A 24,547-nucleotide genomic window follows, 5' to 3' on the forward strand; every position below is an offset into this window, starting at 1 on the left:
TCTAATTCACAAACAGAATCTGAATCTTTACAGTGCCTTCACTTGAACATGGCTTACCTTGGATAAAACAGGCAAATAAAGCTGTCTCCTGGGAGGAACATCGAAGTGTTGACTCCCCGAAAGCAGTGGAGAAGCAGACGTTGAGAATGGACTTTCCCTGTAGAGCTCAGCAGCTAAATGGTTCCAATACTCCAGACAAATCTTGAAAATTTCAGTTTCTTCAACTTCTGATACCAACAGCATGTAATGAAGAGCCTGGAAAAGAGTGGTTTAAACATCCAATTACTGAGTATATCTGCAGGTCAAACCACATTGCTTCAAGTTCAGTTATCCAAGTCCTGACAAAATGCCAAATTAATCTCAGAGTTTGGATAAAGAGGCATTAACATTGCAATGACATTACTTACAAGTCAGAGTTGTGACTGGCAGAGCAACTAAAAACCAAGGACTCCTGTCAATTATTGTTATTTTCAAAGTCTGTATGAATTTTTGAAACTGAAATAGCCTAAAGACATCTTCAAAAATGCCATCACCAAACCAGCCTGTTTGTAAATTATCAAACCCACAGCCTCTGGAGCTTCTGCAAGGCATTTTCAGAACCTCAAAAAACCCTCATCAGCTGGTGTCAGTGATTGCTGTTCTCAAGACTATTGCTGCTACTTTGTTCTGGATCCTTTGACCCTGGAATGCTGCTCCTTTGCTTTCCACAGAAGTCATCTACCAGAACATTTTCAACTTCTTTCCTGACAGAACAGCCAGAGCAGGCTGAGCAGGGAAAGCCACTGATGCAATTCTGACAAGCTCAGATACCAACCAGAGAAATTAAAACTACACAGACAAACCTCTTTTGCCTAAGCTTATTATGCAGTCCCTGGTGAAAGATATCAAAGCAATTGCCCATTAGTGAACAAACAGAATGAAATTATAAAATCTGAGGATATTTTCATAGCTTAGGCACTACAACAATTTAGAGCATTTTAAAAGGTAAAGACCTGATTCAGCATCTCCACCTACAGTGTCAAAAGAGGGACTCAGAACAGCCATACATTAATCTTTACACATCAATTTCTCTTGATAATTTCACTTAAAATAACTTATGTAGATTCCTCTGCTGGTCTACAGAGATCCAGTGAATCCATGGAACAATTTCAGGAGATCTGCTACATCCAAAGTGCAGGAATTAACAGGTTAGAATGACACAGAGCTTTTTAAAGAAAAGCTGTGCCTAGGTTCTATTACACCAGAGCTTACAGAAGTTGAATTTGCAACCATTTTAGACAGGCGTAAGGAACTTTGTTAAACATTTCACCAATCTATCCATGACTGAAAGTCTTCAGAATCCAGTTTTGTAAATGCCTGTTTTACACAGGTCCTCCTAATACAGCCTCAGCGTAATAGAAACTTGAGCCTTGAGCTGTGCATCCCTGATTCCCAGTCATTTTGAAAGCTTACTACTTGCAAATTCAGGAATTATCTGGAACTGTTAACAGCTGCTCTATTGAAAATAAAAAAGTGATACTCCTCTGAGTCCATCTTCTAAATGAGCTACATTTTAGTATTTGCAGGCAATTTTATTAAAATGCCTTTTTTTTTGTAGAGGGCTGCCTCCAGAAGAAATATATTGAGAACACTGGCTGGAACACAGACTGGAATTCAGATGGACACACTGGATTACAGCTAATCAACCTGCAAGATGCACTTCCCTCTCCCAATGGAATCTGGTCTCTAGGTTTAAAAATTGGGGTGGTGTTTTTTTCCCTGTCTCAGGGCAGTTCCTCAGCCTACAACCTCCAAACCTGCACAGGCTTGATTCTGCACACAGAAAATGGTGCTTCAAGGGATATGGAGCCACTTTCATTCCTCTGGAGTGCAGCAGTAGCAAAAAAGTCACCATAGAATAGTTCAGTCCCAGCGAAATTCTTATTCACAATTAGAACAACACAACTGAAAACCCTAATTTGTGATCTACCCCCACTACAGCATAAAGCAGTACCCTCAGTGTTTCAGCCTTTCCAACCCTTCATTCTTATCTGAATCTCCAGTAATTGCCACAGTCCCAGTGGTTTTACTGTCACAGTCACTTGGTAGGGCTCTGCCACTGGCACACACAATCTTTATTACACAGAAACAGTCTCGTCCTTGAGGATTATTTAAAGCTTTTCAGTTGGGAAATGGCAAACTAGGCAAGAAGCTACATCAGGAAGGAGGAACTGGCCTACAGCATGTGCTCGAACCCTGCTCTGGATGCTCAGTGAAAACACAGACTGATGGAAGTCACAGCAACACACCTTCTTCATGTGAGAGTTAAACATGTAAACCCATGGAAGAAGAATATATCCATTTACTTTGAAGCACTATTTGACACTTCCATGGAGGAACAAGTAAGAAGAGGGTGAGACAGAGTTAAGTTTTCAGACATTGTACTGGTGAAGGATCACTGAAAGCAGAATGCCATTGAAGCATACTAGGAAACAAACACTTTGAAGGGGTTTTTCTATTTATGACTGGTTTTTTTCCTCTTACCCACTTCAAGTATAATGATCTAGAAATTACATTAGTATCACATCCTTTGAGCATGAAAACACACCTGCTACATTTTTAAACCAGATAAACCAAGCTACTTACCTCCATTAGTGTTTCCCTCAAATTTAGCCTTTTTTCTATAAGCAGACCATGCTCCTTGAGGAACGTGCAGAGGAACAAACTGAGATTCTGAATGAAGTTCTGTTCATCATCTTTTCCATTCGAATATGCAAGTCGGATATTGGTATTTAAAGGAAGCATCTAACAAAAAGAACACAGACATCATCAAGAACTTCCCTTTTTATACAGAACAACTACTGTGTATTAACAAATATGTTGCTCGTTTTTTATGAAGAATCCCCAAGATGGACCAACATTGCCAAGACAAGAAAAGACTGTTAAAAAAACCCTTCACCCATCCTCTTATGATATAAACACACTGAGGAAAGGACTCATGTAACTGAGTCTGAACTGCTCAGAGGGGAATCATCAAATTACATAAATTTGAGGTATGGGTTTTTATGAAAATTTCTTCTATCTGTTCCAAAGATTAAAAGAGTAACTTGAGGAAGTTAGATCAGTTTAGGTCTTGAGACACATAGTTCATGGCTCCCCACCAGACAGCCCAAGTGCTCAAAATATCTCTTAAATTAATCAAATCAATACAGCAGAAATACAGCTGCAATCAAGTTCAGAAAAACACACTTGGCATCTTCTGATCAAGCCACAAATACCACCAAAGAACAACACTTCTCCTACCAAAAGCTCTATAATGAACATGAACCTGTCAACTCAACTAGGTTCTACAGAAATTGATTTTGTGATATGAAATACAAAGATTTCTGAAAACCATTTACCTGTTTTAACTGCATCATGGTCAGTGTAAAAAGTGTTACAAACTGTTCTTCATACTGGCTTACACTGACACCTGCAATCTCTGTGAGGCACTTCAAAGAGACATTTCGAAACATGGGAACATTTAAGAACTGTTGAGGGAAGAAAAAAAAATAAAGAGTATTACAGAAGTGTTGTACAGCTTCTCCACAACTTGTATTTAAATTTAAGAGCTGTCATTTTTTTGCAAGAGTACCTTGTATATTAGTGTGCTGATTAACTTGGTCTCAAATATATATCCCAGAGGAATCCAGTTCAGAAATCGTAGCAAAGTTTCCAAAGTTGCATGGACTAAGGGAGCGTTTTGGGAGTTTTCCTGTAAATGACCATTTAGAGTTTATGACATTGTGACACTGTGAGGCACAAAGGGGGAGTTTTGAAAACATAATTAAAGAAATATGACTTACCATCACAAACTGACACAATTGAAATATCTGAGAGAATTCATTGCACATGCTGTTAAAAAAAAAAATTAAAAATGAAGCATTTCCACATTTCATAAATCAAAATATCTATGCTCACAGGACAGGTCCTGAAGACCTATGCCCATGGAGGCATTCAAAAGCCACCTGGCTTTTCCTCATTTTCATGGTAATAATGCATATTTTAAGTAGCTTGAAGCCTGTGCCTGCAAATTCTGGCTAAAGAAATACAATCAATCAATGCTGAATGCTGTGTTAAAAGGGTGGGAACCATCAGTCAACAGATGCTACTTGTAGCAAGGTACAAATCCCTGTGTGTACAAAATGAACTTAGGGATCCCCTAGGAGTACTGCTTCAAAGAAAAATCAGTAACCCTCTTGGGCTCAGAAATGGAATTGCACAGCTGTAGGTGTTCACACAAAGGCTCCAAGTGAGAGCAACTATTTAGCAGCAAGCACAAAGTCTACTCTGATCATTAAGATTTAAACAGATATACTTGCCTGTCTTTCAAATGCTTAGCTTTTACTTGAGTAATCTGGCCACTGGAAAAATCAAACACTTCTTCACTCAGCAGTTTCAGGATCACCATGTTGTTCTGACAGAGGCTCTCGCTGGTCCTGCTCGCTCCCACAATATCGCTGATAAACGTCGGCCAGTGCTTCGGCCACTCCTGTTTCAGGATCTGCAAGGTGAGGCAGCCACACGTGAGACACACAGCAAAGTCAGAGACTTTACAGTAAGGTTTGAAATGTTACGAACTCTGGCTTACCTGAACAAGAATCATATTCAGTTTCCCAATATACACCTTCTCTTTCTGGAGAGGAGAAGAGAAGAGTCAGGTTTTGCATAATACTCCCCCCTCCCTCACCCTCGCCTGAGAACCCTTCACTTACTTCTACACATGTTGGGTCAGATGAGGTCTTGATAATCAGGCCAACAACATATTTTTTAATACCTGCAGAAGATGTAGGAATTTATTTTCAGCTATGCCAGGTATCACAGATGTAGCAATAAATATTTCTGAATTCAGATTCTTCATGTTTTTAAACAAGAAACACCTCTAAGGGCCCGATAAGCATGCATCAGTGAGCATCCTTCTTGTGTGCTACATGGGAAAAATCCACCTTTATCAGTCCTGACAGGGGATATTTTAGATGTACAAAAAGGCTTTACACCTAAACTATTTCAATAAACCAAAAGGAAAACACACTAAGGATTAGAGTGTCCTTGCAGTAGTTTGTACCAGATCGAAGTGAACTCAAAGAATAAACAGAACTTACTAAGTGCGACTCCAGTTTCAAGGCCAAGTTTGCTAAACTGCACGGAAAGCTTTGACACATCACCTGCACTGCATGCAGAAGTTCAGAGATGCTCCAGTCTACTTAGGTGATCCATTTTAAAGGCAGGAATTCCTACACACAGCATTTCAAAGTCAAGCACTGTGCCAGAGCTTAGCAAAGCTTCCCCTGTGAAATCTTACAAGAACAGAACTTAAAACTTCATTCACTAATACAGCACAGTTCATTTGAGTGTGAACCACTGTGCATTTATAGCACATATGGATGCTGTGAGTCCAGAAAACTCTTAATAAATTCTACTTTATTGCTTTTTTTCTTCTTACATTGGCAATTGGCCAACCAGGGGCACAGAGTGTGTTTCTTCTAAAATGTTTTTTAATTATTTTAGCTTTCAGCTCTACCATAAAACAAAAAAATCCCCAATCACTGTAGAAAGCCACACTGCCAAAAGTTTCATTTTGCCACCTAATCCTCAGCTCACTCCTAATTCCTAAATCCATGGAAACAATGACTTTCCAAGTGACAATATCCATGTCTAAACCCATTCTGTACAAGAACACCTGACTCCCAGGAAAAGGCACGCACAGAGGGCCTGGAGTCACGACCCAGGCAACATTCCAGGAGTTCAGCTCTGACACCACGCTTCAAACCGGGCAAGTGTTTTCTTGTCATAAGGAAGTTTGAGAATTGGTGGATGCTTTACTATTCAAATTCATGAACCCAAAAATCTTGTTTCAATCATTTCTTCAACCAGACAAGTCAGCTGACTCACGCAGACAACATGCATATGTTGAAGACTTCAGAAGTTGTCACTTCAAGGAGAAGAATGTCTTCTGTTGCAGACATAATCCACAGCCTCTGTTCTAAGTTTTAAAACTTGTCTAAGACTCAGCCAAATTTAGGAATTTTTTTTTCATTTCAGGCTTAAGAAACAGGATTAAAGGGGACAGTTTATTAATTGCATCCTCATGAAATCTGGAAAAACTAGATCCAGACTTTGAGCCATTAGATACATACTAGCCAGGAGCTATTCTACAGGCAGTTCCAATTACAAGTGGAACTATTCATCATCACCAACTGGGATCAATCCACATTACTCCAGGAGAATGGTCATTAATAAAGTATTACTGGGTAAGAGTTATTACCAAGCACTGGTCTGACATCATAGGCCTGGTCTGATATTTTAAACCTAAAACACACTCTTTGCTGAAATATTACAGTAATTCACAAATGAGATATGAAAGCCCCCAGAATAGTAGGGAAATAGGTCTGCAGTGCCAGAAACTAAACTATTATAGCCATGTGCCAAACCACTAAGGGAAGCCTACTGTTGCAACTCTTTGCATTTCAAAAAGGAATTAAAAAGTTGTTCTTAGAGTTCCAACTGCAAATCCATGGTCTTTTCCATCTTGCTGCATCAATTGGCATTGTGCAATTCAGTAACAACTTGAATATTGTGCTGCCATCCTTCCAGCCTTGAGACCAGCAGAGGAGAACAGCTTCTCTGTTCCACAGTTTCTCCATTAGAAAAATAAAAGTAAAAATGGTGACCATAGCTCAAAAGAGAACCTCCAAAGTTTGCTCCTTTTCACACATCATGCTGCAGAGGCTCCTGAGGTCGTCCATCCAGAAAACAAAGTCACATTCTTAATCCCTTAAAAGCAGCAGCTACCCAATCTGCTAATGCTCTTTTTGGATCAGATGCCATTTTCTACTTCTTTTTTTACTTCAAGTGTCACAGTTTCTGCTCCATATTTAATTGCTCATTTATTTATCATTTCATAGGAAAGATAATTTTCAGCAGAACAAATATACGTCAAATTTATATTCTGGTAAAAATCAACCCAGAGGCTCATTACCATTTTTCAGCAGAACATGTCCAAGAAACTGTTCAGGGGTAGAAGTCCATGGGATAAGCTAAAAGCACCATGTCTGGGGAACTTAAAAGGAAGTGTTACGTTAAAAAGGAAAGCATGAGACATGCACAAGCCCCACAACCACTGCCTAGAAGGTCTCCTTCCATCACAGAAGCCGCTGAACAAGTCTTGGAGATGCCAACACCACAACTGCCAAGTTCAGGCCCTTCATGGAGCCAAAGCAGGAAGAGACAGACAGTGCAGGACCTTCCAATAAAACAAAACAAAAGCCACACCAACCACAACACCCAGGACACACAAAATGTTCTTCAAAGATCATCTGACCTTGCAACTGCACTGATCTCAGGACAACGTGCAACCAAAGGGAGCAGACCCTGCTTCAGGCCTCGACCAGCCCCACTGCTGGCATTTTCTGGAAAGTGAAGCCCAGGAAGTACTTTTGTATCAACTACCATAAAAGGGATGATAGAGCAAGGACATGAACTCGAGGCCTTTTAGAACATTCCTGGATGTCCATTAGATACTGTCATCCTTCTGTGAAAGTTGCTCCTCGACAGAAAGGCAAACATCCAGTAAAACTGAAACACTTCCTGGAGGGAAAGTTGTTTTCCCAAGTGACCCAAGCTATGCAATGCTGAAAGTGGAACTGGGACAGTGAGGAACGTCACATTATCCAATATGAGTAATTTCTGCAGCCTGAACTTGAGGAAATATCCTACAGTTTAACCTTTGGATGTGCTCTAGGAAGCCATTACCTCTCCTGTACTCTGTGTACCTGAGCACAGAGTTCCTGTCACAGCCCAGTACAGCAGGTAAATAACCATGGACACAATCAGCAAACACACACCTGCAACAAACCCACTTCTTGTCCTCAAGGCACACAAGCACAGCCTTCTGTGCAATCACAGAGCACAAGCATTTAACAACTGTCAATTATTCTAGCCGGTGCTGCAGATGCAAGCTCACTCTAATTTACTAAAATTACTAAATTTTGTGCTTGTATTAAAGAATAATAGGCATAAATGAATCAGGTGGGCAATGTAACTCAGCAAATTAACATTATTTTGCAATCAAAATTAGAATTTCAAATGCTAAAGCTGAGCTGTCCCCTCTGGGGATGTTGGTATGCATACATACTTAGACTGAACTGTTTGGCCCCAAAAGGTAGTCAAAATACTATCTTATTTTTAGTGTTAAGAAACAATGCTTTCCCATACAGTCCCACAAATCATCTTTCCCCCTTAGTGATGAACTGAATCGAACCATAATATATTTGTTTTTCAACAGAAAACACTGAAAAAAGGCACAGAGTTTGTCTTCACAGACACACACACAGAGAAGTGCCATGTAGCTCATCCTCCCCTTCATTACAGAGAACCAAAGAAACATCTTCCTCATGAAGCAGGCCAGGAATTTCCATTAAAATATCTCATCACTGCACAGAAAAACCTCCTCTACAGCAGCTTCTACTGCACCAAAAGCTTTACACTCAACTCCGGGACCTTCCTGGAAAACGCTGAACTGCATCTCTGAGCATTTCACTTTCTCATTTCAGAATGAGAAAAATTGTACAAGCAATTTGTGTTTCGTAATGAAGAAGTGCTTTATCCATTCCAACTCCAAACACTCCAGACAAGCTCGCTCTGTTCAGGGCAACAGTATTCCATTTCACAATGCAGGATTAATGAAACGTATCACTGCACTGAAGACCAAAAAGCCTTTCTTTCCAGGCAGGTTTTCACACTGCCAGAGAAAATCCTTTTGAGACCACAGCACTTTAATCAAATGCCATCCTTTCTGAGTGCTATTAAACAATCAACTCCAAAGGATATCAGAATTTAAAGCAATTTAGTATCACACCTCAATAAACCAAGAACTTCAACTTGAGAATGATGGCACAATACCCTGGCAATGAGCCAAGTTCAGCACTGCCTGGGATGTTCTGGAATACATCACCCGCCGCAGCGAGGCTTCAATGAAAACCACATGACATCATTTGTGTACGTGGAAGAGCCATTCCAAGCACTCTCCCGAGGACCACATAAATCACCCAGAGCAAGGCTAACCATTGCTGGGGGCTATGACCAAACATGTCTCAAGGCTGAACACGCAGGCCAGGCATCTGATTTAACTGAATTTTGCCCCTTCTGTGCCTTATAAACTCCACTTTTGTCTACAGAACCAACTGGCTCCCACTGCTAACTCCAAAAGCAAACCAAAAATCAAGAAAAGCAAAAAGCAGAGTAGTCACAAGTCTTTTAGAACTGTGAATTGATTGTTTTGCCCAAATCCTGTTTCAGAATTATGGAAAGATAAAAATGAACTCTTCAAAAGTGCTCACAAACACCACCACCTGAGGAACAGAAAGCTACTTTACAAAAGTTAAAGGCACCAGGGCCAGAAAAGCCCAAACACAAAAGCTGTTTTAAAACAAAAGCAAACTTCAGAACAGAGTTTCAAGTCTAAAGAATGTATCTGAAGAAAACATTTTCCTCCTTGCATTTGGAATTCCAGGCTGGAAGCTGAAACCTCCCAGCACTCAGAAGCAGTAACAAACCTCTGGCTAACCTCAAGGCCCAACAAGTCATTCTGATGTACGACTCGTTAAAAAACAACAACAACAACAACTTTTAAAAAAAAGTTACAGTTCAGGCTCTGTAATTAACAGCATTGCTTTATTTCTCCCAACAAGTCTCAGGAAGTCATTTCAAAAACTTTTTTTATTCACTGACAATTTAATTCAGATCTGCTTTTAACTTCAGCTGCTGTTGCTACAAAGGGGGAACAGTGTTTTTCTCATAAATGCATTTAGTTTCCTCTTAACCAAGAGTAAGATTTGTCAGCTGTATTTACTACACAAACCAAGGAGACATGCAGAAAACATCTTTTATAAATTAAGATATAAAGTAAAACTGATTTGAAACCTGCATGGTTTGCTTTGTCACTAAGCATTCCATTGTATGCTGAGTTTCAGTTTCCTGCACACACATTCCACCATCACACTTCAAACAGGAAAATCCTGTCAACCAAAGAATGGCTGGAGTCAAGGAAACCTCAATTTAACCAGCCTTACTATCTCCCAAGTAATCAAGCCACCTGAATGAGCTCTGGAGCAGTTCTCTTGTACCAGCCAGTATCATCAGCCAAAAAAAAAAATTAAAAAACAACCACCACAGACCAGATCAAACTGGATTAGAGATGAAACAGATTCTCCCTCCTACACCACTGAGGCCAAGCTGGATAAAATGCCATGGTACAGTAAACACATTTGGTTCTTCTTCTACCACACAAGTATAAGCCAGCTAACCCAGTTTCCCTAAAACAGGACAAAAGTAAATTTCACAATTTTAGTTTGGCTGTCAAAGGGAAAATGTTTTAAAAGCTGAACAAACAACACACTTTTGCCAGTATAAAGGATTTTTTTATTTCCTCTGGAGTTTTCATAGATATGTAAGTCAGGAAACATAAGAATAAAATAGTTCCAAGATGATTACACAACTACAGACAGTAACTTTATTTTGCCTTGTAACATATGGAGTTATTGTATCTTCTTAGATGGCAGGAACCACTCCACACCACTGTCTCTGTTAGAGATAAAAACACCCAAAGCACAGCCAGCAGCAACCTCATCCTACCACCACTACTTCTCAACTCTCCTATGGATTAAGAGCATAACTTTTAAGACTTTGAACTCCTGCATTACATCCTGTATTTGGCACTTGTTCAGTTCCAAACTATCAAGTCAAGTCCATCCCTGTGACATCTGTTCCACTACACCTCCCTTCACAGGTGGGCAGTACTAACAACTCCTCCTCTTCCTCCTGCTCGGCTCCCACAGCCAAAAACTTTAGGAGAAAACTTCCAAATGCTGAAACTAAGTTCTCATAGTCAAGAAAGTAACAAAATATGACTGAGCTAAGATACTCCAATAATTAAAGGCACAAAGAACACAACTTTAGCTAACTAAGGTGCTCTCTTTTAGTTTCTGAAAAGGGCATAGCTGTGTCTGAACCTAAGCTGAAGCTGTTCCCTAGAAACCTCCAGAATAAATAGAAACTTCACTTTCAGTTTTACTTTCAAAGACACCTACCCCTTGCCAACCTATAGTTGGAACAGATGGGGAAAGGTGAGAAGAGGAATAAGCACAAAAATGAGTAAGTCTCTCTATGCATTTGTTTTCATCAACATTTACAATTCTGTTTTAATTAATATAGTTTCAGAACCAAAGCACTGGCAGTAAAAATTTAAAGCATGTCTCAGCACGGTTAATAAAAGCTCACAGCAGAACACAGAAATCTGGAATACTTTTAATTAGTTCCAAGACCAGCTTTTAGTAAAAAGCCAGGTATAGAACAGTGACAGCATTTAATGTGAAGAATTTAAAGTGGTTGCACGTAATGTTTTGAAGTCCAAGTTGTGACGACCTGACAGCCAGCCATGTGAATAGGCACTAACCCTGTACCACAGGTGGACTTCCATTTACTGTAGCCAATGTCTAAAAGCCAGCAACACTGCAAGCTATAGGGGAGGGGAAAACCCATAAACCAAACACAGCGTTTATTTCAAGACTTCCAGCTTCCTTGTATTGATGGGAGACTGGGGGTTACCCTACACTGCACCAACTACAGCAATCTGCCTGTTTATACTCCTCCATGAATTAAGCCTAACAGAATGAGTGACCATCAGCAGGTAAGAAAGTGCATTTACTTAGTGTTTCTATTTAAAAATCATTGTCTCTGGTCACAATTTCAAAGTAATTACATAAACCTACACAAGGTAACAAGTGGACCACAGAGTGTACTAGAAAATGACAGAACACTGATGGGACTTGCACACACAGCTCAGAGAGAGTGAAGAAAACCTCCTGTGCCAAGTACAGAGAATGAAAACCTCTACCTCAAATGCCAGGGGCTCACCTCAGATGTTTCAAAACTACCAGTCACACCTTTTCCACAAATTTACAGAATTTTAGCTGCTCACCAACCCACTGAGACCACTATCACAAAAGGGAAAGACGTGGTTTCATCATTCAAGATGATCATGACACATGACAAAGTTACTTAGAGACTGACAGTCTGAATCTCAGCTGATACACAAAGTTACGAAGGAAGACAAAAATCTCTCCATACCTTCGCACTGGTTCCTTGGAAGAATCTTCCATCTTGTTTTTATCACATTTTCCAAGATTTGCAGTCCATAATACTGAAATTGGAGAAGAACTAAATGTGAGTACATTACTGTAGGACTAACTAACTTGCAGGACTCTCATTCAATCAGACATTCACACTTAATGTCTAAGACTTCAAGATTATTAAACTAACAATTTATTAAATATATGTCTATTCACCCATTTACTGAGGTTTCATGCATTGCATTTTCTTGTTTTATTCTTGGCTATACTAAGTCCTGCTGTTTGGTCATGCTCACACCAAGAGGGGGGAAAAAAACTATAATGAAAAGCCCTCTGGCAGACAATTTTGACTATCTGGAAAAGTAGCAGCCAGATATGAATTTGTATCATAAATGACTGCTCCTACGTTTGAGTATTAACACAACCAGGCTCCTAAAATATTTAGCAGCTTGGATGGTGTCTCAAGCTACCTATTGTTCCTCTAAGAGCTGGAAAAAAAAAAAATCTTGTCTTAGCATCACATGTCCTGACACTGGCACTTTCTAGAGAAAGTATTTCCCAAGCTTCACTGGTGTGTTACTTTAGGAACAGCAAGACAACCCACAGGTTTATTTAATTTCAATCCCCACCCCGATATGGCAGCTATTTCTACTATTTAAAGATGAACTTTTGTGCTCAGTCAAAGAACAATAAAAATGTGAATAAGCTCTTGGAAATCATTTTACCTTTCAGGAATTCCTTCCTATGTTCTTACCCAAAACCATTAACGTTGCAAATGGCCATTCCCTCTGCCCATTTGTCCCTACTGCCAACTCACAGTAACAGGGAAAAAAGTTTGTCATGGTATGATCAAAGAACTTTAACATGTAAAACCCCATTAGCATGAATAGACAGGAGAGAAAAGGGGATGAGGAGTTTTGCATTTACTTTATCTGCAGTGGATTAGGAAGAAAAAAAAAAAAAGTCACATCAATGCCTGAAAGGTAAACGCAAGTTTTCACAGTTCCAAGTTTGGCTGAGAATAAGAGTTCCTCTTTAAAATGGTTAGTTGTTACACAAAGTAGGATCATTAGCATTTCGACCAAAGGGATCATACAGACTTCTGATTAATTAAAAAAACACAATGTAGACTGTCCCAAACTACATTGTACTAAAAGAGCATTTTTGCTGTTCTCATCTTAACATAACCTACATCCCTTTGCTTTTCTATCTGATCCCAGTTCCCAGGAGATACAGGTGCACATGCTGTATTTGCAAAATATTCTGTCCCCTTCCAAAACCTTGGGCACCAAGAAAAATGATGAATTACAGAAAGTTGGCAGGGTAGTTTTATTTCCTCCATGGTCAGCAGCAAAAGCTTATCAACTAGATTTTAACCTGCAAATTGACTTAATTATGTGACATAAAAGCTAAATGAAATCAAGGGAATTCTCATGAAGGAAAACGTGCAAAAACATTCTTAAGCAAAATGCTTCACAGGAAGTGATTTCAGCCACTGCTATAAGCTTACAGACACCATCTGCAACTGATCGAGGCTCAGGATACAAAACATACTTACAAAAGCTCCTAACAATGTTGACAGTATGCATATTTATATCAGACAGTGCTAACTTTCCTGAAGCACATCTAAACACTAGTGAAATTTCTACATTCTACAGGCATACACATTAATTTTTCAGGTAACAACTAACTAGAAATGTTCATTTTCTTCCAAACTTTTTTCCACAGGTGAACTTACTTAGCTTTTATACCAAAATGGCAAGTCTAATTTCATTTTAAATAAACATTAGATGACCAAATGAAACTTAAATGAAAAACCTAACAACAGACTAAGGACAGACATCATCTTTAGTGGGTTTTTCCCCCTCACTTAGAATTTCCTCAAGTCAAAGAAAAGGACAGACACCTCTAGCAATCTGACACACCTATCCCTCATTACCTGCTCAAACATCTCATTTGGGTTCGTGGACCTTAAGCTGTTCATGCTGTAAAGGTTTGTACTCATTCTTTTGTACATAAGTGACTTCAGTTCTGCCCTCTGCAGTGTCTTGTTTACTTCTTCCTCTGTCCTGAAAATATTCCTTTCCCCCAACACTCGCACGTGACACTGAAAAGCAGCAGCAGTACAACCCTCACCTGCACATCCTCCTTGCCACACCACACTGAAAGGGCTCCATCAGCCTCACCAACCTGCACGGGGCCTTCTGGGGTTTTTACTTTGTTTCATTTGATTCAACGGGTCTAGTTACTCTCATTTCTCTGATAATGACAAACACCACTCCCAAAAAAGTCACTGATAGCAATACAAAGTTCTGCCTTTTAATCAACTGCTGCAACAGTACATGTGAACACTTTTTAACTTCGTGTAAGACAGAAGCCACTCAAAAACTCATTTGCTCCTGGTTTGCTTGTTGCTAATTGTCTATCTCTATAATTCACTGCCCAGTTATGAAGATGAGGGACAGGCAACAGCAAAGACTCAAAAAAAAAAAAAAAAAAAGCATGAAATGATCCCTATGGTAGAAATTTCTATGGCACCCTTATTACTTATTTTATGCACCGAATCCCTTTCCCTCCCACCTCCCAAGAAACAAAAAACAATTGATGAACAGAATTCAGTTAAAGGGAATCAAAAGGGTAGACCTTGTGGAGGCCTGCCGTCAAAGCCTAGCTGTGTCAGTTGCACAGGAAGACACCCCTTTTCTTCCTATTACAAGCAATCAACATAATGGAACATTATGATTAATATCAGGTAGTGTTAACAGCTTTAATTAAAGAAAAAATATGATTGCATAAAAGCCAAATGTCATAGTGCATAAATTTAGCACCAAATCATTCGCAATTTATGTAAATTGAAGAATTCTTTACCTGTTGCTTTCTTTCTGTTCCTCTAATCATCTCATTTTTCACAAGACAAATTTGAGTTTTTAAAAATACTGTTGATAAATCAACTTAAACATTAGTAATGTCTGTCAGTATAAAAAGCAAAGTTTACCAGGCAAGCAAACAGGCAAACACTGTTACCTAAAGGTGCTTAAAGGTGTTACTTTGAGGAAGTTCTTTAAACTGTTTTCCCCTCAACTTCAGAGAGCAATGAAAAAAAAAAAAAAATGAACTGCTTCATGAATACCACATGATTTCAGAAACCATCCAAACACAATTTTTTCTGTTTGAACACAGTGTGTATCCAGCAGAAAAACATGCATGTCAGTTATTTGAGATAATAATCATCAAACTTAAGACAGTGAAAACACATTTTGATCATCTTTTTGGCTCAAACTTCACAAGTCTTAGGTAAAGCATTTCAAATTGCAGAAAAAGCCCTGAATGCTGCCCATTTTAGCCTCTACCATGATGGATGGATTTCCAACAGCAGTACAAAGCAAATGTGTTCTGCACAGAAGCAAAGAACTGATGTGCTACAAACTTTGGGGTGCTTAACCTTTACTGATTGCTCAAAACCTTGGCCTAATAAGGTTTATTTTGTTTTTAACACACCCAGGCACAAATTTTCTCCTCAGATACATGCACACGGCTTTCACTATGATCACAAACAGCCAAGCACTTATCCAAGGACAAAACGTGGCTCTAGGAGACTTTTCATTACTCAGATTTATACAGACACAATACCAATCTTGAGAACTGGCATAATGCTTGTAAGTGCCTTGAAAAAAGCTCTGTGTATCCAATTTAGCTCATCCTCAAAAAAAAAGGGGAGGGAGAAACTCTTGGCAATGTAAAAGGAGGTCTGAATATTTTTTCATTTACAGCTCTTGTTTAAAGCCAACTTTGAGAACAAGACAAAAAAAAAATGTGTTTTGAATCAAGAAAGTCTATGGCTAAAAATGAGACACCTTCCTCAAAGTTTATGAATGGAAGAAAGAGGAAACCCAAATAAATAAAAGTTAATTTGCTTACTTTGGTATTCATGTTCTGAGAGAACTCCAAAATAGTATCAACTCTTGTCCACGCATCAGGATGTTCTTTTAAGTGAGTCAACACTTCTTGTGCCATTCTTTGCTACAAGAAAATTTCATTTGAAAAATTGTTAACATTAGATCATTTAATAAGTTATATACTGTCAGTGAAGATATCAATATGTAACACTGCATTTAAACTACTTATCTAAGTGTTAGGCAGAACTCAACCAGCAGCAACAAGTCTCTTAAGCCTCCTTCTGTGACAGCTGAAGCTTAGTAACAACCAAACTCCGAAAGCCCATCGATGCAGGACAGTAATAACTCACTTCCACTCTTCCATCCTGAATGATTCATCCAGACCAGCAGTGAACATCCAAGAACAGCACACATTATGGGGAAAACCTAGTAGGGAATGAAGTTTTCTCCCCTTCCACAAAGTCATCCAGATAAAACTTAATTCTAGGGTACCCAAACTTTCTAGTTCCAGTAGAAACACTCATATGAAGTTGCCAGCTTTAAGGAGCACTGCATTGTGCTGCAAAGGTGCTGATGTAGGAACTGTTGATTTTATTCTGAAGAACCACAGAGCAGAGCATTAGAGGTCTCCAATCCCTCCTTCTGAGGGATCCTTGGTGTACCTAACAACCTACAAAACCATAATAAAAACCTACTGGTGGGAGGAAGGGAGTTGGTCATGCTAATGGTTTGCTCTTCCTTTGGACTGACATTATCAATTACTGTCCTACATACTGTGGTTTCTTGAAAACCTCATCTGAAGCAATTACACACTGAAATAGCTGAACCCATTTTAGCCATCCTTTTCAAAATCCTGGATGTCCTCAAGTCAGTAATCTTTAGGGAGTCAAACTGATGTCAGCCATTTCCAAAAGTGCAGTGTACTGACAAATCTTGTTGTAAATTGTATCCCCTCCAAGCATCAGGCACTGCCTTCCCAACGAGGTGGACATCTTACAACACAACTAACAGAACTTAGCTCATTCTCTCACTGCCCTGCAGAGCCAATTCAACAGAGCTGCAAAGCAGTTAAAGCTTTACTTTAGGATTAACTTCCAAAGTTAGAACTTACTACAGCCATGCAGACTTCTAGTCTCATCCAAGTACATACTTGAGCTAATCATCAACTGGGGTAAGAAAACATGTATTTTCAGGTAACTTAGAAACCCAGTCAAGACCCCAAATCTATATACATAAAATGCAAGAAACAGACAAAACTGGCATGTGATTTACAAAATAAAATTGGAGGTTCCAACAGGAAAGAGCAAGTATGTCTAAACTATCTGTACAACACTACTTGCACCCCTACTTGATAGAATTGAACACAGCAGAGCAACTGGATCAGCAAGTAGGTCCCTGCAGATCTGACATGGAGAAGTACCATACAAATGTTCTGCTTAAGACCACAACCAGTACAGCCATATTGTCACAGTATGACATCAGAGTTAAAAAAAAAAAAACAAAAAAACCAAACAGAAAACCAGCAGTTTTAATACACTTTAGTTTTAAAAGGGAAGAAATAGCTGTATTACTTCCAGGTTCAATCTGAAAGTGTGTTTGTATATTGGCCTCCTGTTTGCTTCTAATACTGGTGACATATCCCAGGATCGAATTTCAACACCAACAAAACAGACACTCCATATCCTTCTCCCAGCACTGAGAGGTTTGCTCTCATACCCATTAACCCCTTTTCTGGACATCAAACCCTGTAGTTTCATAAACTAATAATAAATTTCATGTAAGTATAAATTTAGTAATAATGGTTAATCAAGAACAAAGTCCCATGGTATTGTTGGTACCAAAAAAAATTTGCAAATAATCTTCCTGAACATGTGAAGATCGAACAGATCAATGGAATTAAGAGGCTGGAATGAGTCCAGGTAAATATCTATGAGTTGCATGAAATCTCCTTAGTCATGTGTTGCACTGGGGTGGGGACATTCATTCTTTTCAGAGAAGTATACTGAAAAAAGCTAAGAGAAAAAAATTTAAATCTCCAGGACAGAAAATAGCTTATTTTCTTGCCTAATATAGATCAGCAGATAACAGTTTTGCAAGCAGAGATAAGAACTAAGCAGAAGGAAGAGGCAGGTGAATCTGAAAGCAAGTTCAGCACAGGCCATTCAGGTTGCATTCTAAACCTGTTTTACCCTGACATTACCCTGACCTATTCCAGGAAAACCACTGGTAATCTCCCAATTTTAATATTTAATTTCCTCAACTCCTATTATTCCTGTCACCCTTTAGTACAGGGCTTGAGCTGTCAGACTCCACTGAGAACCATTTTTTCCTGCAGGAACCTTTGAACCCCCTGGAAGAGGGAAAAGCTCAGACTCCCTGAAATGTCTCCATTTTGGAAGTGCACCCAAACAGCTGACTGAAGTTTCACTGAGGTGACACATGTACTCAAAACAAGTTTCTATCACAACTCACTTTTGCCAGTAAAACACCACCTCCTGAATTTTTGCTTCTTATTGCATTGATTTTCTAGATACTGGAGACTTTTCCCAGCTGTTTCAAGTGAAGCAACTTCTCACAATGCCAGAACAATGGCAATTTGATCACTGTATTTAGTGTTAATCCTTTATTTTCCTTATAAACTTTTCCCAACTTTTTCAGCTCTCTTCAAACCAAACAATATTACAAGCATCACCTATTTTGCAGGGCAGTAAAGCAGATCACAAAACAAATGCTACAGATGTCCACACTTTTAGGGCAAAAAGCTGCAAGGAGTTTTCTGTCATTCAAGCACTTGGAAAACTACAGCAAGTAACTACTTGAATTTAGAACACTCAAAATGCAAATATTTCAAAAAACAACAAGGTATTTCAAAACCTACTGGAATTCACATTAGTAAGTTTTACAAAACCTTTCCCCCCCCCCCCAAAAAAGATACACAAAGCAAGTACATATTATTGTTTATTCTAACAGCTGGAAAGAATAGAAAAGCATCAGCTACTTTGTTCCATTTAATTCACTTATTGTTGTGCAAGACTATCTTAGTAAGAGATGCCTAACACTGAAACTCCCAATTTGTTGAGCCTGAACAATTAAAATCTGCTGGAAGAGGAACTATGCCAACACCTTTTGTAGCAAAACTTGCTCTCAACATTTAAGTCTTGTTTCCAAAGAAGTTCAAGAAATAGATAAAAGCAATACAAGATTCACTTTCAAGGCAATATATGCAAGCACACAAATGCACAGTCCCTCCATGTCAACTTAATACTTCACAATCTGCACTAAGTCCAAAGAGTGCAAGAAGAACCTGTGCAAACTGTAACAGGAAATAAAAAAGACCAGACACAAGAAAGGAACAAACTCCTCTATTAAATATGCATGACATGCTCCTTTATAAATACAAACACAGCAATAACATCACTAAGATTTTTCTTTTAAATACAATTCTTCACTGAAGCGAACATTACATTTGTGGCTTTACAATCCTGTCCATGATAGGAAGTAACAGCTAGCTCAGACCTTCCTGAAGAACTAAGTCAGAAAAGGTGAGCTGCATGGTGTCCTTACCAAATCATATTTGCTAATAATTCTCAACAGCAGAAGGCAAGCTAGGAATGAACACACGCCAAACAAACATTTTTTCAAGTGTCATTTCAATGTGAATTCACATTTCACGTGACTGCCAGTGATATTCCAGTCACCAGCTCAGTAAATTCACTAATACTACTAATTGTTATTGAAGTGAATTGATTCTGCTCAGCTGATTTGCTGTAAGATTAAACATGGTCAATAAATGCAGGTTCCAAATCCACCTTACCTGTGCACCTTCTCCATGGTACAAGCAGTTCACCACATTGTCCAAGAGATTGATATCCAGTTTCTGGTTAAAATCCAGCAGCTGACGAGCTGCATGGTCTGCTAACATTGTCATAATTGCTGGCATAGATTACTGCAAAATAAATTTTTAAAATCTGATCAATTAATAAGAAATTATTATCAGATGCAGCTGCAAAGCAAGTGCTTCAACTTAGCTCATTTGTCTTATTGAAACAAGATGCTTATGTTAGCAGTAGTAGATAACACTGAATACAACACTGCTTTGATTGTGGGGCACATACCAGGACAAACTTCTCTTATTCCCTCCTGAAAAATTCACACATTACTACCCCAGCTCAACTCTCAGGGTCTTCAACAGGTAGAACACATAACAGCAGTTTGAGTAGAGAACAGGCTGTGTTACCAGCACCCTAGAGCTTATTCAAAAGCAGGTATCAACCCCCACCATCCCTAAACACGTCTGCTGGTTGAAAAGCCTTGTGTCACTACAACCAAAACCCATACTGGCAATCTCAGCCGAGTATCGAGTTCCCAAGGCCAACATGCACATTCAGAAGATTCAGTTCCAAAAGCTTTTAAACACTTGGGTATGGAGGTGAAACGTGATCTACACACAGAGCAAGAAATTAGCCAGAGGGCATTTTTCAAATAGTTGGGGGGAAAAAAGAAAACCACCTTACAAGTTAACCACATCCAAGTAAAAAATTACCACTGAAACTAAGCTGACTGAAGGCACTTTGAGAACTTGAAGCAAAGGGACTGTTAAATCAGCAGGTTACTCTGTGTGCCACGTGAGATCACTTCAAACTGAAACGGAATTCTACTGGAGGTTTCAGGTCCCCTAAACCCAGGAACACATGCATTAACTCTTTGTCCTAGATAGAGCAGCCTTGATATTATGCAAAGGCAGTCAGGTGGGGTGTGCATGTAAGATTCTTTACCAGCCAGAGACTGGTGCAAGATAAAGACATTCATGAAAAGCAGGAAAACAAGCCACAAGCCACAGAATTTTTGATGGTAAAGTTAAACTCTACTTTTTCCACACCATCTTCCCCCACGTGTGAAACACCTAATCAAGTTTACTGCCCTCTTCTCACAGTCAATGGCAACTCTAACACATATTCCCACCCTGCCATCGACAGCACCTCTGTGCCACTCACCCTCCTTTTCAAACCCTGTAAACCTACAAATCTCACATAAAACTGCTCACTGAACAAACAGCCAGAAGTCTGGGCAAGTGCAAGATCAATCAAAAAGTTACACCAGAGTCATCTGCATACTCAGAAAGATACAACCTGAAACTCTTCCAGAAACACACCCCATAAAGTCAGATTTGCTCTTACTAAATAACTCCATGTATAAGTAAGAATTTGTTTTATGCTTTATGCATTTAAGTCATGCTCAAAAGTAAGGAGCAAGACAAACCTGTGCCTCAACCCTAGTAATTACTAATTAAGTGAAAGTCTTGCAGTAGCATTCCGACAAGGAAAACCTTTTGTTCAGAAATGTGTATTTGCAAGTAGTGTCCAGTAATTTCTTTTACTTCAATATATAAAAATAGCTTAAAACCCGAATATTTTAATTGGATTTTCAAGTAGAAAACTCAACATTATTACACTAACACAACCATTTTAAGGGCTTCATCTCAACATCCTATTAAGCCTTTTCACAACATGTACCTGCAAAACCAGAAGAAAATAAACATCAAGTAAAGAACAAAATATATTAAAATTAACAATCCATGCCTATTCTTCCCTCCTTCGACTCCTAATGTTTTCAAAATTGCAATGTTAAGTTTGGAAGCAAGAAACACAACAGCAGGAAAGGCTGACTTCATTCTTCATTTCATTCTTTTGACTCAGGAGGAGGTTGAAAACGTCAGCAGGCAGATGAGAGGCAGTGAGCAGCACCACCAGAAGGAAACTGCACCCATGAAGAGGCTCAGAGCAGTCAATGCTCCCCCCAACCACTCGTGCTCCCAGGCACGCCCCTTTTTGTCCACATCTGGCCTCCATGGCTGAGCCGTGAGCCAGGAAAGCAGTTTTCAAACTACAATAAATGTCGTGAACCAGTCGCTACTCAGGTAGGGCCATTCATCTCAGACCTGAGCCTCTTTCGGTGGTTTTCAGGCCGCCCTGAGAGCGCCAAGGAGAAGCAGCGTGACCAAGAGAAGTCATTCACCACATGGAAGCAGAAAGGAAATGTTTTGAATAGGGCCCTTCACCACTCCCAGCGTTATCTTCAAAATGACCTACCTACTTCGCCAGCCGAAACACAGAAATGGCGGCTTTGTGGCCACCACCACCTGCAACCAACTCGATCTCCCACTCCTAACACTGTACCCACATGAAGCTCATAATCTCTGATTTACGGTACTCCTACACTTTCCCTCCTCCATCATGCCTGAACGCCAGAACATGTTTAAGCCTCAGCTCCAAGAATCACCACTGATCAGTCCCTTTAATAAATGGGCAAACAGAGACAAAAGACAAAAAGTTAAAAAAAAAATCCAAAAAAACCCCTAAAAAATTCTGAACTACAACATAGCAAGAATATGACATCTACCGAAGGTCAAAAGAACTGCATTTACAGCACTGTTTACACAGTTATCCCAACTCTCGATGACCCTGGACCTTTAACACAACAGTTAGCTTGTTGTGGTAGACCCGATTCATTTTGGCATGTAGCACACACGAAGAACAGCAGGCATTTAATAGTAAGAAATGTTGAGCATTCACAATGAATCCTACAGCACCTTCAACCCAGATATTTAAAGCTCATTGGGGGCAGCAACTAAAAAAAAAACAAACCCACCCTGGAAGAGTCACTGTGCCCCATTTCTAAGCACGCAATGCAAATGAATTGCCTCCCTCTTCCAAGGAATTAGCTGCATCACTTGTAAATCCCACCCAGGAGGGGTGAGTGGCTCTGAAACGCAGCGCACGACAAACGCGTTCGCATCACACTCCACAAACCAGCAATGGCAACGAAACCGCCCCTTCCCTTCGCTCCTTCACACACACGTGAAGGAGAAGGACGAGACGGATTAAGTAACATCTGCCCGACACCTCGGAGCGTTCATTTTCGGCTGGAAATAACTCACACCCACCCAGCACGGCGGCCCTGCCCCGGCTCCTGCCGCAGCGCCCCGGCGGGCGGGCAGCGCCCTGGCTTCCGGGCAGCCGCTCCGGCTCCCGGCTCGGGCCGGCAGGGCCCCGGTTCCCGGCGGGGAACGGGCCCGGGCGGTGGGTCGGGCGGGCCGGGGCCCTGCGGAGCGCGGCGGCCCCGCAGCCCCTCCCTCCTCCTCCTCCTCCTCCCCTGGGCTCCAGCCCTGCGCTCTATACAGGGCTCCCCACGTGATCCAGGCGGACGTTTCAATACTGCTGCACAGACACACACACACAAAAAAATATTTCTGGAAACTTCCACTCCTAATAATTTACAGATTATGTCGCCGGGTTTGCCCGCACCCGATCCCAGCCTGCCCGGCCCCCTCCTAAGGAGGAGCATCCCCCGCAGCATCCGTGGCTGCGCTCGGCCAGGCCGGGGATGCTCGTACCCCAAACCCCATCCAAGTGCACCCCCGCCCCTCAGGGCTTCTCCACGGGGTCCATCACATCTCTCCTAGCACAGGCCAGGCTCTGTGCCCCCCTGCACGGACACATCCCCCCGTTCTGCCCCCCAAAATCCCCCCTCTGCCCCCCTCCGCGTTGCCCATCGCGACCCCCCGCAACCCTCGCTTACCTAGGGGTTTCTCACAGCCTCTTCCTTCAGAAAGTAGGGGCGGGCAAGCCAAGTTTCTAACCACCACACGCCACAAGAAAAAAAAAAAAAAAAAAAAAAGAAAATAAAAAAAGACCACCAAAAATAACCCCCTCCCAAAAAGAAAAAGAAAAAAAAAAAAAAACACGGAAGGAGGAGAAAAAAAACCAGCACAGAAGGAGGGAAAAAACCACCACGGCAGGAGGTGGGGGGGAAGGCGAGCGCTCCCTCCTCGGTGGTGGGTCGGGGTTAGTGGCGCCACTCCTCCCCTCGCAGCGTGCCCGGCCTGGCTGCACCAGGCGCCCGAAGCGGCCCCAGGGGCTCCGCTCTCGGCTCCGCGCCTTCCCCTCAGCCCCGGGAAAGCGGCCGGCGCGGCGCTCCGGCCTCGCTGGTGCGGGGGGATCTACCCGGCTGCGCCTCCCGCGCCGCCCAGGCCCGGCCCCGCCGGCTCTCGCTGCCCCTGCGGCTGCCGCCCTCCCCGCCCGGCGCTCAGTTCGCCCCCATTCCCGCCGCCCCCCCCGCGGCTCGCACTAAACTTCGCCCCCTCAGCTGCGGGTCCCCTACGAGCAGGTCACACACGCGGCAGCGGCGGCGGGGACTGAGCGCGGCGCGTCTCCCCCTCCTAATGCCACAGGCTCGGAACCGGCTCAAACCGGTTCAGACTGGGAGATTCCATCTCGGTTTAGTTTTCAGCCCATGGCGCCGCGGAGCGTTTGGAAACCTCGGGGGCCCCGCCCATCCGCCGCTCCCATTGGCCCCGGGATGTGCCGCCGCGAAGGCGGCCGCCATGTTGATTGGCTGAACGGGCTGTCAATCCGCTGAGCGCCTCGGATGGGCGGGGGGAGCGAGCGGCGGCGGGGGGGGTGAGCAGAGGGGACCCGCCCCCTCTCCAGCGGCGCTTTGCGCGCT

The 24,547-nt window shown here is 41.3% G+C and overlaps 1 protein-coding gene across 2 annotated transcripts in view; it reads right to left on the reverse strand.

Moving 5' to 3' along the window:
* Window positions 1–24,116, reverse strand: part of XPO1 (exportin 1) — a 34,654-nt gene extending 10,538 nt beyond the window's left edge. Inside the window, exons 1-12 of one of the 2 annotated variants that reach the window (XM_069008935.1) lie at window positions 23,621–24,116; window positions 19,857–19,988; window positions 16,065–16,166; window positions 12,145–12,217; window positions 4,734–4,795; window positions 4,610–4,654; window positions 4,341–4,522; window positions 3,825–3,873; window positions 3,614–3,733; window positions 3,381–3,509; window positions 2,626–2,784; window positions 58–255 (exon numbers count right to left, since the gene is read on the reverse strand). In XM_069008935.1, coding sequence (XP_068865036.1) covers window positions 58–255; window positions 2,626–2,784; window positions 3,381–3,509; window positions 3,614–3,733; window positions 3,825–3,873; window positions 4,341–4,522; window positions 4,610–4,654; window positions 4,734–4,795; window positions 12,145–12,217; window positions 16,065–16,166; window positions 19,857–19,982 — 1,245 coding nt within the window. In that variant the 5' untranslated portion in view covers window positions 19,983–19,988; window positions 23,621–24,116. Of the gene's footprint in view, window positions 1–57; window positions 256–2,625; window positions 2,785–3,380; window positions 3,510–3,613; window positions 3,734–3,824; window positions 3,874–4,340; window positions 4,523–4,609; window positions 4,655–4,733; window positions 4,796–12,144; window positions 12,218–16,064; window positions 16,167–19,856; window positions 19,989–22,131; window positions 22,152–23,620 lie in introns of those variants that run through there. The other variant, XM_069008936.1, reaches the window with a different exon arrangement.
* Window positions 24,117–24,547: the final 431 nt, after the last annotated feature.

This window comes from Aphelocoma coerulescens, chromosome 3 (genome assembly GCF_041296385.1).
Source record: "Aphelocoma coerulescens isolate FSJ_1873_10779 chromosome 3, UR_Acoe_1.0, whole genome shotgun sequence".
Classification (NCBI taxonomy): Eukaryota; Metazoa; Chordata; class Aves; order Passeriformes; family Corvidae; genus Aphelocoma; species Aphelocoma coerulescens.